The sequence below is a fragment of the Phyllobates terribilis genome, unplaced genomic scaffold, assembly GCF_046119375.1.
Source record: "Phyllobates terribilis strain yellow unplaced genomic scaffold, ASM4611937v1 Scaffold_9__5_contigs__length_417890890, whole genome shotgun sequence".
NCBI classification, from domain to species: Eukaryota; Metazoa; Chordata; class Amphibia; order Anura; family Dendrobatidae; genus Phyllobates; species Phyllobates terribilis.
In genome coordinates this window covers 209698423-209714069 of record NW_027362769.1, presented here as the reverse complement: position 1 = coordinate 209714069, position 15647 = coordinate 209698423, and the positions used below count along the sequence as shown (strand labels likewise).

General features: G+C 47.0%; 1 protein-coding gene across 5 annotated transcripts in view; it reads left to right on the top strand.

The window, feature by feature from the left end:
• LOC141162016 (uncharacterized) overlaps positions 1-15647 on the top strand; it is an 80911-nt gene that overhangs the window by 51365 nt on the left and 13899 nt on the right. For all 5 annotated transcript variants that reach the window (XM_073647636.1, XM_073647635.1, XM_073647634.1 and 2 more), the window contains one exon: positions 11436-11582. In XM_073647636.1, the coding sequence (XP_073503737.1) occupies positions 11436-11582 (147 nt within the window). The remainder of the gene's footprint in view (positions 1-11435; positions 11583-15647) is intronic.

Below are 15647 nucleotides of genomic sequence, written 5' to 3'. Positions count from 1 at the left end.
AGCGGGCGATTACACACAGCCCAGCCTCATCTCATCCCAACGTGCATTGGGGGACAATGAGGGAGAGGAGGAGGAGGAAGAACAGGAGCTGGTATCATGCGCTGTAGACGGTAGTACCTGTACAACTGTCATACCGTCGGTTCAGCATGGGTGGCCTGAGGACATGGGGGAGGAGGAGGAGAGCATGGTCAGTCGTCATCTTGGTGAGGACACGGAAGTCTTGCCCGTTACCAGCCTGGCACGCATGGCTGACTTTATGTTACGCTGCCTTAACCGTGACCCTCGCGTTGTCAAAATGTTGGGTGACAGTCATTACTGGTTGGTGACACTTTTAGACCCCCGCTACAAGGAGAACTTTCACTCTTTTATTCCTGAGGTGGAGAGGTCTACAAAAATGGGGCAGTACCAGAAGGCCCTTGCTGCAGAACTGTTAAAAAAATTCCCATCTGAACACGCTAGCGGCAGAGGTCACAGTTCGTTGCCCAACCAAGGCGTACAGGCGAGAGAGACGCAACTCCAATCCAGCAGAGGCTGGGGAACACTGTCAACGTTCTGGGACAGTTTTCTGAGACCCGCCCAGCTTACAGGCCCTAAGGCATGGGGTACTCTCACAAGGAATGGAAAGTTTTAAAAGATGGTGAGGGAGTACCTTGCCGACCGTACCAGCGTCCTCCGTGATTCCTCTGTGCCTTTTAATTTTTGGGTATCCAATCTGGACACTTGGAATTAACGCTCTCTGTATGCCTTGGAGGTCCTGGCCTGCCCTGCCGCTAGCGTGTTATCGGAGCGTGTTTTTAGTGCCGCTGGGGGAATTATAACTGATAAGCGCACTCGTCTGTCAACTGACAATGCTGACAAGCTGACCCTTATCAAAATGAACAAGGGCTGGTTTGGGCCACACTTCTCATCACCCCCAAATGACAGCAGAGTAACATAAAGTCAAATCCACTGTGTTATTTCGGGAGGTGTATTCCCATGCACCGCTTCACATCCACACATGGGTATACGCTTCCTCATTTCGGCTGTATTTTACTCTTCTGATTATCCTCAGCCTCCACCACCACTATACCACCAAGGTGACCTTGGTCCGTGTTGCCAGCATTGCAAGTTCCTCCGTCCTAATTTTTGGCAGCTTTTGCTTGGAAGGCATAGGCAAAGACTATGGGAGACCCACTCCCCAATAATGGGAATAATGTTTTTAAGATGCTGTACTGCATGGCTCTTCCAAGGGGCATTTAAACCGTCTTGTTAAGCTACTGCAACCTCCACGTCTCTTCCAAGGGGCATTAAAACAGTCTTGTTAAGCTACTGTGACCTCCACCACTTTTCCCAGGGGCATTGATATTGTCTTTTTATTCCACTGCGACCTCCACCATTCTTCCAAGCGGCATTAAAACTGTCTTGTTAAGCTACTGCAACCTTCACGTCTCTTCCAAGCGGCATTAAAACCGTCTTGTTAAGCTACTGCGACCTCCACGTCTCTTCCAAAAAGCATTAAAACCATCTTGTTAAGCTACTGCAACCTCCACGTCTCTTCCAAGGGGCATTAAAACCATCTTGTTAAGCTACTGCAACCTCCACGTCTCTTCCAAGGGGCATTAAAACCGTCTTGTTAAGCTACTGCGACCTCCACGTCTCTTCCAAGGGGCATTAAAACCGTCTTTTTAAGCTACTGCAACCTCCACGTCTCTTCCAAGGGGCATTAAAACCGTCTTGTTAAGCTACTGCGACCTCCACGTCTCTTCCAAGGGGCATTAAAACCGTCTTGTTAAGCTACTGCAACCTCCACGTCTCTTCCAAGGGGCATTAAAACCGTCTTGTTAAGCTACTGCGACCTCCACGTCTCTTCCAAGGGGCATTAAAACCGTCTTTTTAAGCTACTGCAACCTCCACGTCTCTTCCAAGGGGCATTAAAACCGTCTTGTTAAGCTACTGCGACCTCCACGTCTCTTCCAAGGGGCATTAAAACCGTCTTTTTAAGCTACTGCAACCTCCACGTCTCTTCCAAGGGGCATTAAAACCGTCTTGTTAAGCTACTGCGACCTCCACGTCTCTTCCAAGGGGCATTAAAACCGTCTTTTTAAGCTACTGCAACCTCCACGTCTCTTCCAAGGGGCATTAAACCTGTCTTGTTAAGCTACTGCAACCTCCACGTCTCTTCCCAGGGGATTAAAACCCTCTTGTTAAGCTACTGCGACCTCCACGTCTCTTCCGAAAAGCAATAAAACCTTCTTGTTAAGCTACTGCAACCTCCACGTCTCTTCCAAGGGGCATTAAAACCGTCTTGTTAAGCTACTGCGACCTCCACGTCTCTTCCAAGGGGCATTAAAACCGTCTTTTTAAGCTACTGCAACCTCCACGTCTCTTCCAAGGGGCATTAAACCTGTCTTGTTAAGCTACTGCAACCTCCACGTCTCTTCCCAGGGGATTAAAACCGTCTTGTTAAGCTACTGCAACCTCCACGTCTCTTCCAAGGGGCATTAAAACCGTCTTGTTAAGCTACTGTGACCTCCACCACTTTTCCCAATGGCATTGATTTTGTCTTTATTCCACTGCGACCTCCACGTCTCTTCCAAGGGGCATTAAAACCATCTTGTTAAGCTACTGCAACATCCACGTCTCTTCCAAGGGGCATTAAAACCGTCTTGTTAAGCTACTGCAACCTCCACGTCTCTTCCAAGGGGCATTAAAACCGTCTTGTTAAGCTACTGCGACCTCCACGTCTCTTCCAAGGGGCATTAAAACCGTCTTGTTAAGCTACTGCGACCTCCACGTCTCTTCCGAGGGGTATTAAAACCGTCTTGTTAAGCTACTGCGACCTCCACGTCTCTTCCAAGGGGCATTAAAACCGTCTTTTTAAGCTACTGCAACCTCCAAGTCTCTTCCAAGGGGCATTAAAACCGTCTTGTTAAGCTACTGCAACCTCCACGTCTCTTCCAAGGGGCATTAAAACCGTCTTCTTAAGCTACTGCGACCTCCACGTCTCTTCCAAGGGGCATTAAAACCGTATTGTTAAGCTACTGCAACCTCCACGTCTCTTCCAAGGGGCATTAAAACCGTCTTGTTAAGCTACTGCGACCTCCACCACTTTTCCCAGGGGCATTGATATTGTCTTTTTATTCCACTACAACCTCCACCATTCTTCCAAGGGGCATTAAAACCATCTTGTTAAGCTACTGCAACCTCCACGTCTCTTCCAAGGGGCATTAAAACCGTCTTGTTATGCTACTGCGACCTCCACGTCTCTTCCAAGGGGCATTAAAACTGTCTTGTTTAGCTACTGCGACCTCCACCACTTTTCCAAGGGGTATTGATATTGTCTTTTTATTCCACTGCGACCTCCACCATTCTTCCAATGGGCATTGCATTTCCTCCTAATTTTAGTCAGCTTTTGCTTTTCAATGCATAGGCGAACACTAAGGTAGACCCACTCCCCAATAATGGGTAGAAGGTTTTTAGTATGCTGTAATCCACGTCTGTTTCAAGGGGCATTGCAGTTCCTCATAATTTTTGGAAAGCCTTCCATTCACTGCTTAGGCCAACAGTGCACAGGAGACCCAGTTGCTATAAATGGAAAAAACGGTTTAGTTATGGCCCTCTGACCTCCATGTCACTTCCAAGGGGCATTGGAGTGCCTCGAAATTTTTGTTAGGCATTGCACTCACTGCATGCCCTATAACTGTGTAGCCGAACAGCTCCTTTTGATACAGTAACATATCCTACAAGACATGTGTGGTTGACTGGCCTAATATTGATGTGAATGGTCCCTGTTCCTCCTGCTCTTTCTCCTTTGCCACCACCTCATCCATCATTCATCACCTGAAGCTTTGTTTTAACGGGAGTCATACAACTGGGATAGTAGCAGGAAAACATCCAGCAATCCTCGGAAGAGGTAGGCTATGCGCCAAAACGCTAACCACCTCAGGCCTAGCCGCTACTACATACATGCGCTTGCATTCCAAGAAAACAAAGCAGATGCTAACTTCTATCATCATCATCATGCTCCTCACCTTGGTACTCTCAACTCCCCTGATGGAGAAGCCAGGGCCCACCGGAGGAGTCTGGTTCTCTGGTGGGCTCCTCCAATGCTGCCCTAAAGCAGGCCAGGCTAATAAAAGTGTGGGGGAACTTTCAAGGAGAAATAGGGGTGGCTGGGGACCGTTTATGGACACCCGGCCGCCGGGCGGCTGGGGACTGAGTATGGATACCTCGCTGCCGAAGCAGCCATGAGGTAGTGGCCAGCTTCGGCCTCCTCCAAACTAAAAGGCCCCATTTCAAGTGCGAGCTAGCAGTATGGTATTGCAGCGTGGGGGTGGGTGGGTGGCAGGTTGCACACTTACGCTTGCATTCCAAGAAAAAAAGCAGATGCTAACTTCTATCTTCATCATCATGCTCCACACCTTCGCACTCTCAACTCCCCTGATGGAGAAGCCAGGGCCCACCGGAGGAGTCTGGTTCTCTGGTGGGCTCGTCCAATGCTACCCTAAAGCAGGCCGGGCTAAGAAAAGTGTGGGGGAAGTTTCAAGGAGAAATAGGGGTGGCTGGGGACCGTTTATGGACACCCAGCCGCCCCCAGGCGGCTGGGGACCGGGTGTGGACACCTGGCCGCGGGGCGTCTGGGGACCGAGTATGGACACCCGGCCGCCCCCTGGCGGCTGGGGACTGAGCGTGGACACCCGGCCGCTGGGCGGCTGGGGACTGAGTATGGATACCTCGCTGCCGAAGCAGCCATGAGGTAGTGGCCAGCTTCGGCCTCCTCCAAACTAAAAGCCCCATTTCAAGTGCAAGCAAGCTAGCAGTATGGTATTGCGCCTGGGGGTGGGTGGCAGGCTGCAGACTTGCGCTTGCATTGCAAGGAATGGGGGAGGTACAATTGAACACTGCCCTGGCACAAGGACTTGCACGGGGATAGTTGCAAGTCTGCATCTTCTGATGCGGAAAGGATCACTTCTGATGGGCACACTTTTAGGCAGTGACCTGGGAGTCAGAGATGCTTCCAGGGGTCTTCCCCATGCTGTTCCCATGTCTTTTCAGCACTGTATGCATGTGTCACATAGCACATGGCCAGATAAGATTGTAAAATGTTAAAATGACATTTCCCGGTGAATGCATTTGTCACGATTGAAAGCAATACAAAAGTGCAAAAACGCATAAAAAATGCTACTTGTGAACATAGCCCAAGGTGTGGAGGAGTATTTTTGGTTTTGGTTATTTATTTTACCTTATACACAAGTCTTTACCCTGGAAAGGAAGTTCCTTAACATATTTCACAGGAAAACCGTTTCAGTTTCGTTTTTGAACGTTTTATTGTGAGCCCGTTAAAGTGGCTTAATACCTCTGACCACATTGTTGACAGCAGTGACCTGGGGGTCAGAAATGCTTCCTGGGGCAATGCCCATGCTGTCCCCATGTCTTTTGAGCACTGTCACTATAGTTTTGGGCACTTTTTAGGCTTTCTACAGACTGCCGGGGGTGCCGCCGCAAAAATGCTCGGGACTCCCATAGACTAACATTGGGCTCGTTGCTCGGGTCGAGCACCTGAGTATCACGGTGAGCTCGGCCCGAGCTTCGAGCACCCAAGCATTTTAGTGCTCGCTCAACACTAATCTTTACTAATGAAAACCACCAATATATGGTATTGAACAGTCTGCTAAAGTGTTCCATACAACTGGTCACCTGTACCAGTGCTGAGAGATGCTTGGAAAAATGGTGGAGGTCACAGTAGCTTAACAATATGGTTTGAATGCCCCTTGGAAAAGTGGTGGAGGTCGCAGTAGCTTAACAAGACGGTTTGAATGCCCCTTGGAAGAGACGTGGAGGTCACAGTAGCTTAACAAGACGGTTTTAATGCCCCTTGGAAAAGTGGTGGAGGTCACAGTAGCTTAACAAGACGGTTTGAATGCCCGTTGGAAAAGTGGTGGAGGTCGCAGTAGCTTAACAAGATGGTTTGAATGCCCCTTGGAAGAGACGTGGAGGTCCCAGTAGCTTAACAAGACGGTTTGAATGCCCCTTGGAAGAGACGTGGAGGTCCCAGTAGCTTAACAAGACGGTTTTAATGCCCCTTGGAAAAGTGGTGGAGGTCACAGTAGCTTAACAAGATGCTTTTAATGCCCCTTGGAAGAGACGTGGAGGTCACAGTAGCTTAACAAGACGGTTTGAATGTGCCTTGGAAAAGTGGTGGAGGTCACAGTAGCTTAACAAGACGGTTTTAATGCCCCTTACAAGAGCCATACAGTACAGCATCTTAAAAATATTATTCCCATTATTGGGGAGTGGGTCTCCCACAGTCTTTGCTTATGCCTTCGAAGCAAAAGCTGACAAAAATAAGGACGGAGGAACTTTCAATAATGGCAACACGAACCACGGTCACCCTGGTGGTATAGTGGTGGTGGAGGCTGAGGATATGGAGAAGAACATAAAACTGCCGAAATGAGGAAGTGTATACCCATGTCTGGGTGTGAAGCGGTGCATGTGAATACACCTCCCGAAATAACACAGTGGATTTGACTTTATGTTACTCTGCTGTCATTTGGTGGTGATGAGAAGTCTGGCCCAATCCAGCCCTTGTTCATTTTGATAAGGGTCAGCTTGTCAGCATTGTCAGTTGACAGGCGAGTGCGCTTATCAGTTATAATTCCCCCAGCGGCACTAAAAACACGCTCCGATAACACGCTAGCGGCAGGGCAGGCCAGGACCTTCAAGGCGTACAGAGCGAGTTCATTCCAAGTGTCCAGCTTGGATACCCAATAATTAAAAGGCACAGAGGAATCACGGAGGACACTGGTACGGTCGGCAAGGTACTCCCTCACCATCTTTTGAAACTTTCCATTCCTTGTGAGAGTACCCCGTGCCTCAGGGTCTGTCCGAAAGGAGGGTCTGAGAAAACTGTCCCAGAACGTTGACAGTGTTCCCCTGCCTCTGCTGGATTGAAGTTGCGTCTCTCTCGCATATACGCCTTGGTTGGGCAACGAACTGTGACCTCTGCCGCTAGCGTGTTCAGATGGGAATTTTTTTAACAGTTCTGCAGCAAGGGCCTTTTGGTACTGCCCCATTTTTGTAGACCTCTCCACCTCAGGAATAAGAGAGAGAAAGTTCTCCTTGTAGCGGGGGTCTAAAAGTGTCACCAACCAGTAATGACTGTCACCCAACATTTTGACAACGCGAGGGTCACGGTTAAGCCAGCGTAACATAAAGTCAGCCATGCGTGCCAGACTGGTAACGGGTAAGACTTCCGTGTCCTCACCAAGATGATGACTGACCATGGCTCTCCTCCTCCTCCTCCCCCCTGTCCTCAGGCCACCCACGCTGAACCGACGGTATGACAGTTGTACAGGTACTACCGTCTAAAGCGCATGATACAAGCTCCTGTTCTTGCTCCTCCTCCTACTCCTCCTCTCCCTCATTGTCCCCCAATGCACATTGGGATGAGATGAGGCTGGGCTGTGTGTAATCGACCGCTACGGCTTCTTGATCCGTCTCATCATACTCTGGCTGCAATCCCTCCTCTTTAATTCTCTGCAGAGAGCGTTGCAAAAGACAGACAAGTGGAATGCTGACGCTAATGATGGCGTCATCGCCACTCACCATCTTGGTGGCTCCTCAAAGTTTGTCAAGATGGTACATATGTCAGAAATCCAGGTCCACTCCTGAGGTCTTATTTTTGGAGTCTGACCTGAATAGCGACAGCCTTGTTGCAGCTGGTACTCCACAACTGCTCTCTTCTGCTCCCAAATCCTTTGCAACATGTGGAGGGTAGAATTCTAACGTGTGGGGACATCACACACCAGTCGGTGTGACGGAAGCTGCAAACGCTGCTGCAACACAGCTAGGGCGGCGGAAGCTGTAGCCGACTTCCGAAAATGAGCTGACAGGCGGCGTACTTTGACGAGCAGATCTGGCAACTCGGGGTACGATTTAAGAAACCGCTGAACCACGAGGTTAAGCACATGAGCCAGGCATGGTACGTGTGTGATCTCGCCTCGCCTCAGTGCCGCCACCAGGTTACGGCCATTGTCACACACGACCATGCCTGGATGTAGGTTCAGCGGTCTCAGCCACAGATCTGCCTGCTCTTGCACAGCTGTCCACAACTCACAAGCAGTGTGAGGTTTATCACCTAAGCTTATGAGTTTCAGCACAGCCTGTTGCCACTTGGCGGAGGCAGTACTGCAGTGCTTCCAGCTTGTAACTGATGTGGTGATATCTGAGATGGAGGCTGAACATGAGGAGGAGGAGGAGGATGCGCAGGAGCTGTACACTGTGGGGGCAACTCTGACTGACATAGGGTCCACAATCCTCGGTGTGGGGAGGATGTGTTCCGTCCCAAGGTCCGACTGGGTCCCGGCTTCCACTATGTTTACCCAGTGTGCCGTCAGGGAGATGTACCGTCGCTGGCCACAAGCACTTGTCCACGTTTCCGTTGTCAGGTGGACTCTCCCAGTAACTGCGTTGTTGAGGGCACGGCAGATGTTTTGGGACACGTGCTTGTGTAGTGCGGGGATGGCACACCGGGAAAATAGTGTCGACTGGGGACTGAGTACCGAGGGACGGCCACCGCCATAAGGTTGCGGAAGGATTCCGTCTCCACCAGCCTAAAAGGCAGCATTTCCAACGCAAGCAGTCGTGAAACGTGCGAATTTAGGACTGTGGCCTGTGGGGCGTTGGCTGCGAATTTCCGCTTTCGTTCAAAGCTCTGGGATATGGAAAATTGAACACTGCGGTGGGACGTGGACGTAGACGTTGATGCTGTTTCTTGAGAAACTGCCAGAACAAGTGAAGACTGAGAGGAGGGGGCATCTTTGCATGCAGTATGGACAGGGAATTGCCTTGCACACTCAACAGGGGGTTCTATTGCACGCACAACAGCGGAAAAAGCAGTGGTGACACCCGCTGACACTGGTCGTGGACCCTGGGGTTCACCCCACAAAGTCGGGTGCTTTGCTGCCATGTGCCTGATCATGCTGGTGGTGGTCAGGCTGGTAGTTTTGTCACCCCTGCTGATGCTGGCATGGCAGGTGGTACAAATGGTCTTTTTGGGGTTATCAGCAGAGTCTTTAAAAAAATTCCAGACTCTGGAAGACCTACAGGTTGTACTGGCAACGTCCCTCGTGTTGGTGTTATGGGAAACTGTTGCCTGCCTTCTGTGTGCGGCCACCACACTTCTTCTTCCTGCCTGTTGTGGTACTCTGCCTCCCTCACCCTGTGTGCTGCTGGCCTCACTCTGCATGTCCTTCTGCCACATTGGGTCAGTTACTAGATCATCCACCACCTCCTCCTCTTCCACTTGCGCACCACGATCCTCCTCCTCACTTCCTGGCAATTGTGTCTCGTCATCGTCCACCTCTTGTGACAAATTGCCAGCGTCGACTTCCTGTGGCCGTGGCTGTTCAAATATTTGGGCATCGCTACATGGGATCTCCTAATCCACCACTTCAAGCAGAGCAGGCGAGGGGCACAAATCTGGAAATGGACCAGTGAACAGCTCTTCAGAGTGTCCAAGTGTGGGATCAGTTGCTGTCTGACGACACTCGGCATGGTGGGAGGAAGGAGCATCAGGGTGAGGAGGAGTATGCGGTCGAGACTCACGGCTACTAAGAGTTGACCGTGTGGAAGACAGACCGGAGGTGGTGGTGCCCAGGTAACTGGAAGTATTATCTGCTATCCAATTAATAACCTGTTCACACTGATCCGTTCGCAATACTGGTGTTTTTCTGTGCTTCCCTAGTAAATCGGTCAAGAAGTGGGAGCGAGAAGATGTGGCTGTTGGTTGTGGCACATTTTCACCTTGGCCACGGCCCCGTCCTCTGCACGCACCATCACCAGAACGTCCAGTTCCACGTCCCTCGCCACGCGCTTTGCCCATTCTAAATGAAGTAAAATAGCTAACACTCGCACTATCAATGGAAAAAGGGTAATAAAAAGTAGATTAGAACAGTGGAAGAGGAAAAACACAGTTCTATCTCTCTGGCCTGCACCCGACTCTTTTAAACAATCTGGACAATCAGGGAGAAACTATTACTGTTTTTCTTTACGGAAAAAATACCAAAAGCTGAATAATAGAGATTTTTTACCGTGGAATGGCAAAACAGTTATTGTTTACTGGGGTATACCAGACAATTTTAAATAGATATATTTGCGGCTGAACAGTGAGCGACACACTCAAACTGTTTTTTTTAGGTAAAAATGGCCCAAAAGTGGATAATACAGAGGTTTGAACCGTGGAACTGCAAAACCACACTTCTATTTCTCTGGCCTACACCAGACTATTGTCAACAGATATATTTGTGTCTGAACAATCAGGAGACACTACTGTTTTTCTTTACGGCAAAAAATGCCAAAAGCAGGATAATACAGAGATTTGACCCGTGGAACTGCAAAACCACACTTCTATTTCTCGGGCCTACACCAGACTATTTTCAACAGATATATTTGTGTCTGAAAAATCAGGGAGACACTATTAGTTTTTCTTTACGGCAAAAAATGCCAAAAGCAGGATAATACAGAGATTTGACCCGTGGAACTGCAAAACCACACTTCTATTTCTCGGGTCTACACCAGACTATTTTCAACAGATATATTTGTGTCTGAAAAATCAGGGAGACACTTTTTTTTTTTTTTTGGAGGGGGGGGGGGGGATATAAGATGCGTATTTGTACAGTATGAAGGAGGAAAAAAAAAGAGGATTTAGATGAAAAAAAAAAGGATTTTCCTGGCCCCCGAGACCTGGAGCTAAGTCCAGCAGTTTCAGCAACAGGATCACACAGGACTGTAATGCAGCGTTTGCTGGTATAACCACTGCGTCTCCTATACAATCTGCCGGATATCTGGGATGGATATTAGTCCTAAGAAGGACTGTTTGTTTGATCTGGCCGCCTTTACAGACCCTACACTAACTATTTCGCAGTATATATCTCTAACTAATCAGCAGCGCTGTCCCTACACTGTCTGATCCCAGCGGTCTGTGTCCAAGATGGCGGCGCCTGGTTTTAAATACTCGAGGTGACGCTGTGCGGCCAGCCAATCAATGTAATGCCCACAACCAACATGGCTGCGTCATTACAGTGACTGGTTGGCAATCCCTGCATGTTCATTGGCTCTGTAAAGAGCGCCAAACATGCAGGGCGGAGACCCGAGCTCCCGCCCGAGTAACCCGAAAATGCTCGGTGCTCGCCGAACATCCCGAGTAGCGTGATGCTCGGGCGAGTACCAAGCAGTGTCGAGCATGCTCGCTCAACACTAGTAAAGATGTATACTATGCGGTTTACATTTTTTCAACGGGGCCACGTGGAAGTCATATCCCACTGTGCCTATACAGTGTGATACATCACAAGCCTACATCAGAGGTGTACGCCAGCCTTGTTCAGTCTTCTGATCAATCAACATTCAATAATAATTTATACTAATTTAGCCTAATATGCATATATTTTTTTTACAAGCCCGCATTTGGTATTGCAAGAAGCTCATTGTAAAGAAGGGAACAAATAAGTATGTGTTTCCATATGATGATTGGCTTTCACCGTGTAGAACTATGAAGGCAGCGGACATGCCTGCAACCACCAGAGCACAGACAGCCATGGATAGAGGTAACTGATAGTTATAGGAAAGTCATCTGGCTTTTTAATTCAACTCATTGACTAAAGGGTCAAAACAGCTCAAGGTAATTTCTAGAAAAAAAATAAATAGATAGTTTTCCCCAGATAATCTATGGCCCTAATTCATCAAGACCACTGTTGTTTGCGCTGGTCTTGATGAGGGGCCCTGGCGGAGTTAGAAGGTGCCTGATTCACTAAGAGATGAATCCCTCTTACTGAATCAGGAGCATCTGACAAGTGATGTGCACCTCAGTGTGCCTCGCCACAAATCTTACTCTTGTCAAGGACTGGAGTAAGATTTTTGGTATAAGGAACACAGCAGCTCATCATGGATTAGATGAGTTGTGGAGTCTTGGCCTCGTTCTGCCCATTTGGTGGAGCTGGGTGAAACTGGTGTGAAAATGACGAAATTCGCAATATTTTTGTTCAATTTCATGTTGGGCAAAAATTTTGCAACTTATGAAAGTCAACAATCAAAAAACCTTGGTTACATAGCAGATAGGTATTCCCATGTGTCTGCATAAATAATAACAACCTATAATATGACACATAAGCGGATAATATAAAAAGTCTAAATTTTATTATACTGATGTATTAAAAACAGTAAAGAGTACATAAAATGATAGGGGAAGGGGAACGACAAAGAAAAGGTCACCTGGGTAGACAGCTATAGTACATAATAAAGTCTCCACCAAATAATGAGTCATATAATACAAAAGTGTAGGAGAACTATACCACAATAGATCATCTAGATATGGCATAAAGTGCAAAGTGCTAATATGTAAACAAGATAGAAAAATGATTACACAGTAGTGAAGTCTATGGATATAGTGCCACAAGAATACAAAGTGGATAGAGAATAATGAAGCTGTACTGACCCAAGAGACCTGAATCCAACGCGCGTTTCGCCTGGGCTTTGACGAGGATATGAAGAGGAAGAGCATGGGGTAGTATTTATATGGGGTACAGCCAATAGGGGAGGCAGAAGTTGATTAATGCAGGTATGTAATACAATTGAGCTGACATGGCGCCATGTGTGGATAGCCGGACATCGCTCCCCCATGCTGAGCTGCAGATCATATGAGCGCAGATCAGCTGGGGAAGTAAGAGGTCCGGCGTGCGTGTCAGTGTGAGACGCAGCACCGGAAGTCACGTGGTATGCGTCATAGAGGGGAGGGATGATGCGTTCCACCGTGGGACGCAAAAAGGGAGAGTGACGCGGTACGCGTCATTAAGCAGGAAGATATGCGTACCAGTAATGGACCGCAGCGGTGAGAGATGATAATAGATCAAAAGAAGGCAAAAGGAGGAAAAGAAGAAAAGAGTCTAGGTGGATAGTGAAACATTGTGAAGACAAGATAGTGTATGTAGGTGATAATGTGGATGTGATAGTGGATGGGATAGGTAAAGAGGAAGAGATAATAATAATAGAAAATTATATAAGATAATAAGGAAATAAATAAATGACAGATGGTGATGAAAGGGGGAAATACAGTGATAAAAGAGTGGTGAAAAAGAGTCTCCATATGAGACAGATAATAAGTGATAAAGCGAGTGATAATATAGAAATGTGGATAGGTGGGGTAAGTGCAGTGAAAAACAATGAATTATATAGATAATAATGAAAATATCATATTAATACCAAAGATGAAAAAAATAAAATAAATAAATATGGGAAAGATTAGAATAATAGGGAAAATTAAAGAAAGATGTCATTACCATATCTTTAAGGTAACAGTAGGTATATATAATCATGCAAAATACAAATACAGTTATCATAAGTGATACAGACATCAGTTATATAGTTTGTATACGTATATTCAGATTCATGTTACTGTCCAGATATACTAATTTGTTGATTGGAGAATTCTATCCATAGGGGCCAGTCAGTAAAATGATGACTTGACAACATTGCCTCCCAAGAGATGTGGCTGGAAGTGGATAAAGACCAAAGGGAACCAGGGACGAAAGAACTATGGGGGTGAAAAGACAGAATCAGGTAAGTACACCAACAAAGGAGTTAAAAACAAAGGAGTTAAAAACAATAAATATACAATTAAACCTACGAAGATGAGTGATATCATATATATCATACAGACAACTCAAACTGATTAGAGGAAAGAGGCAAAACTGTTAGTTTCATTGAGGCCATAGGGGGTTATGGTGTTCAATATGATGATCCACCTCGCCTCTTTTTGCGCCAGAATTTTTTTCCAGTTCCCACCCCTAATCCCGGGGTAAACCCGATCTATGCCACTTACTTGAAGGCCAGACGTGTCACAATCATGAAATTGTTTAAAGTGTCGAGGGAGAGTTTTCAACTGTTCTAGGTTGTCGACTTCTCTGGCTGATCTAATATCCAAGACATGTTCCCTGGTACGTCTCCGTAATTCTCTTGAGGTGAGGCCGATATACATCTTACCACAGGGGCATGTCGTGCAATATATTACACCTGTGGTCGTGCAGCTAATGTTGTGGGTAATTTTGAATTCTTTGGTGTGATCAGAATTAAAGAAAGCCTTAGTAGGCTTGATGTTAGTACATGCTACACAGGAACCGCATGGGCGGCAACCCCAGGAAGGGCCCCTAGTAGTGAAAATTCTTTCAGATTTGGGGGCTTCAAGATGACTATGGACCAGGATGTCCTTGAGGTTTTTAGATCGTCGGTATGTGATAGCTGGATGAGGTGGGAGATATTTCTTAAGCGTTTGGTCAATGCGGAGGATAGACCAATGTTTCTCTAGTGCCTGCCACATTTCGCCATTCCTGGCATTATAGGTAGATATAAATCTCACCGATTCATCTTGGTTTTTGGCTCTCGTGGAGTAGAGAAGATCATTCCTCTTAGAGAATTTTGCCCTACGGTGACTCTGATGGATGGTACTATGGTTATACCCACGATTAAGAAATCTGTTTTTCAAAATTTGGGCTTGTCTATCAAATTTAGTCTCATTGGAGCAGATGCGACGCATCCTCAAAAACTGTCCAGTAGGGATGCTTTTGATGAGGTTCCCAGGATGGGAGGACCGTGCATGAAGCAGCGAGTTAGCTGCGGTGGGTTTGCGGTGGACATCGGTTTGAATGAAGCCATTGGAGTCGATGTCCAATAGAACGTCCAGGTACACAATCTTTTCTCTTCCTGTGGTAAAGGTCAGTTTGATATTTTGATCATTTTCATTGAGTAGGTTGATGAAAGATGTGACATCATCTCTGGTACCCTGCCATAAAAAGAAGATGTCATCAATATATCTTCCCCAATAAAGTATATTGCTAGAGAGAAGTGGTGGATTGGTCATGAGGAACTCCCTTTCCCACAGCCCCAGGAAAAGGTTAGCATATGAAGGTGCACCAGCTGCACCCATAGCAGTACCCCGGAGCTGTAGGAAAAAGGAGTCCTGGAAGAGAAAGAAATTGTAACCTAGGACGAATTCCAATAATTGCAAGATTAAGGTGCTCAAATGCATATCATAATTGGACATCTTAAGAAAGGTGTCGACCGCTTTGAGTCCGTCCCCATGGTTAATCGAGGTGTAGAGGGATTCCACATCGCAAGTAACCATGAGGACGTCGTCATCAACATGCACACCGTCCATTTTTTTGAGGAAATCAGTGGTATCTTTGATGTATGAAGGAAGCGATTGTATTAGTGGGTATAATAAATGATCGATAAATTTGCATACGGGTTCGCAAAAGTTACCCACACCTGACACGATTGGCCTACGTGGAGGGTTTTTGATGTCTTTATGAACCTTAGGAGTCAGGTAAAAAGTGGCAATTCGAGGATCTTTGTAGATAAGACAATCGCATTCCTTCCTTGTGAGAATACCCTGAGTAACAGCTGCATCCAGGATATTTTTGAGTTCAGCCTGATATTTAGATAAAGGGTTAAAAGTGAGTTTTTTATAGGTTATACCATCATGGAGTTGTTTTTTAGCTTCCCGTAAGTACATGGAGGTAGGCCAAAGTACTATGTTACCACCCTTATCCGAGGGTTTGATGATGACATCTTGTAATTTTTTGAGATCATTGATTGCAATACGTTCCTCCTTAGTGCAA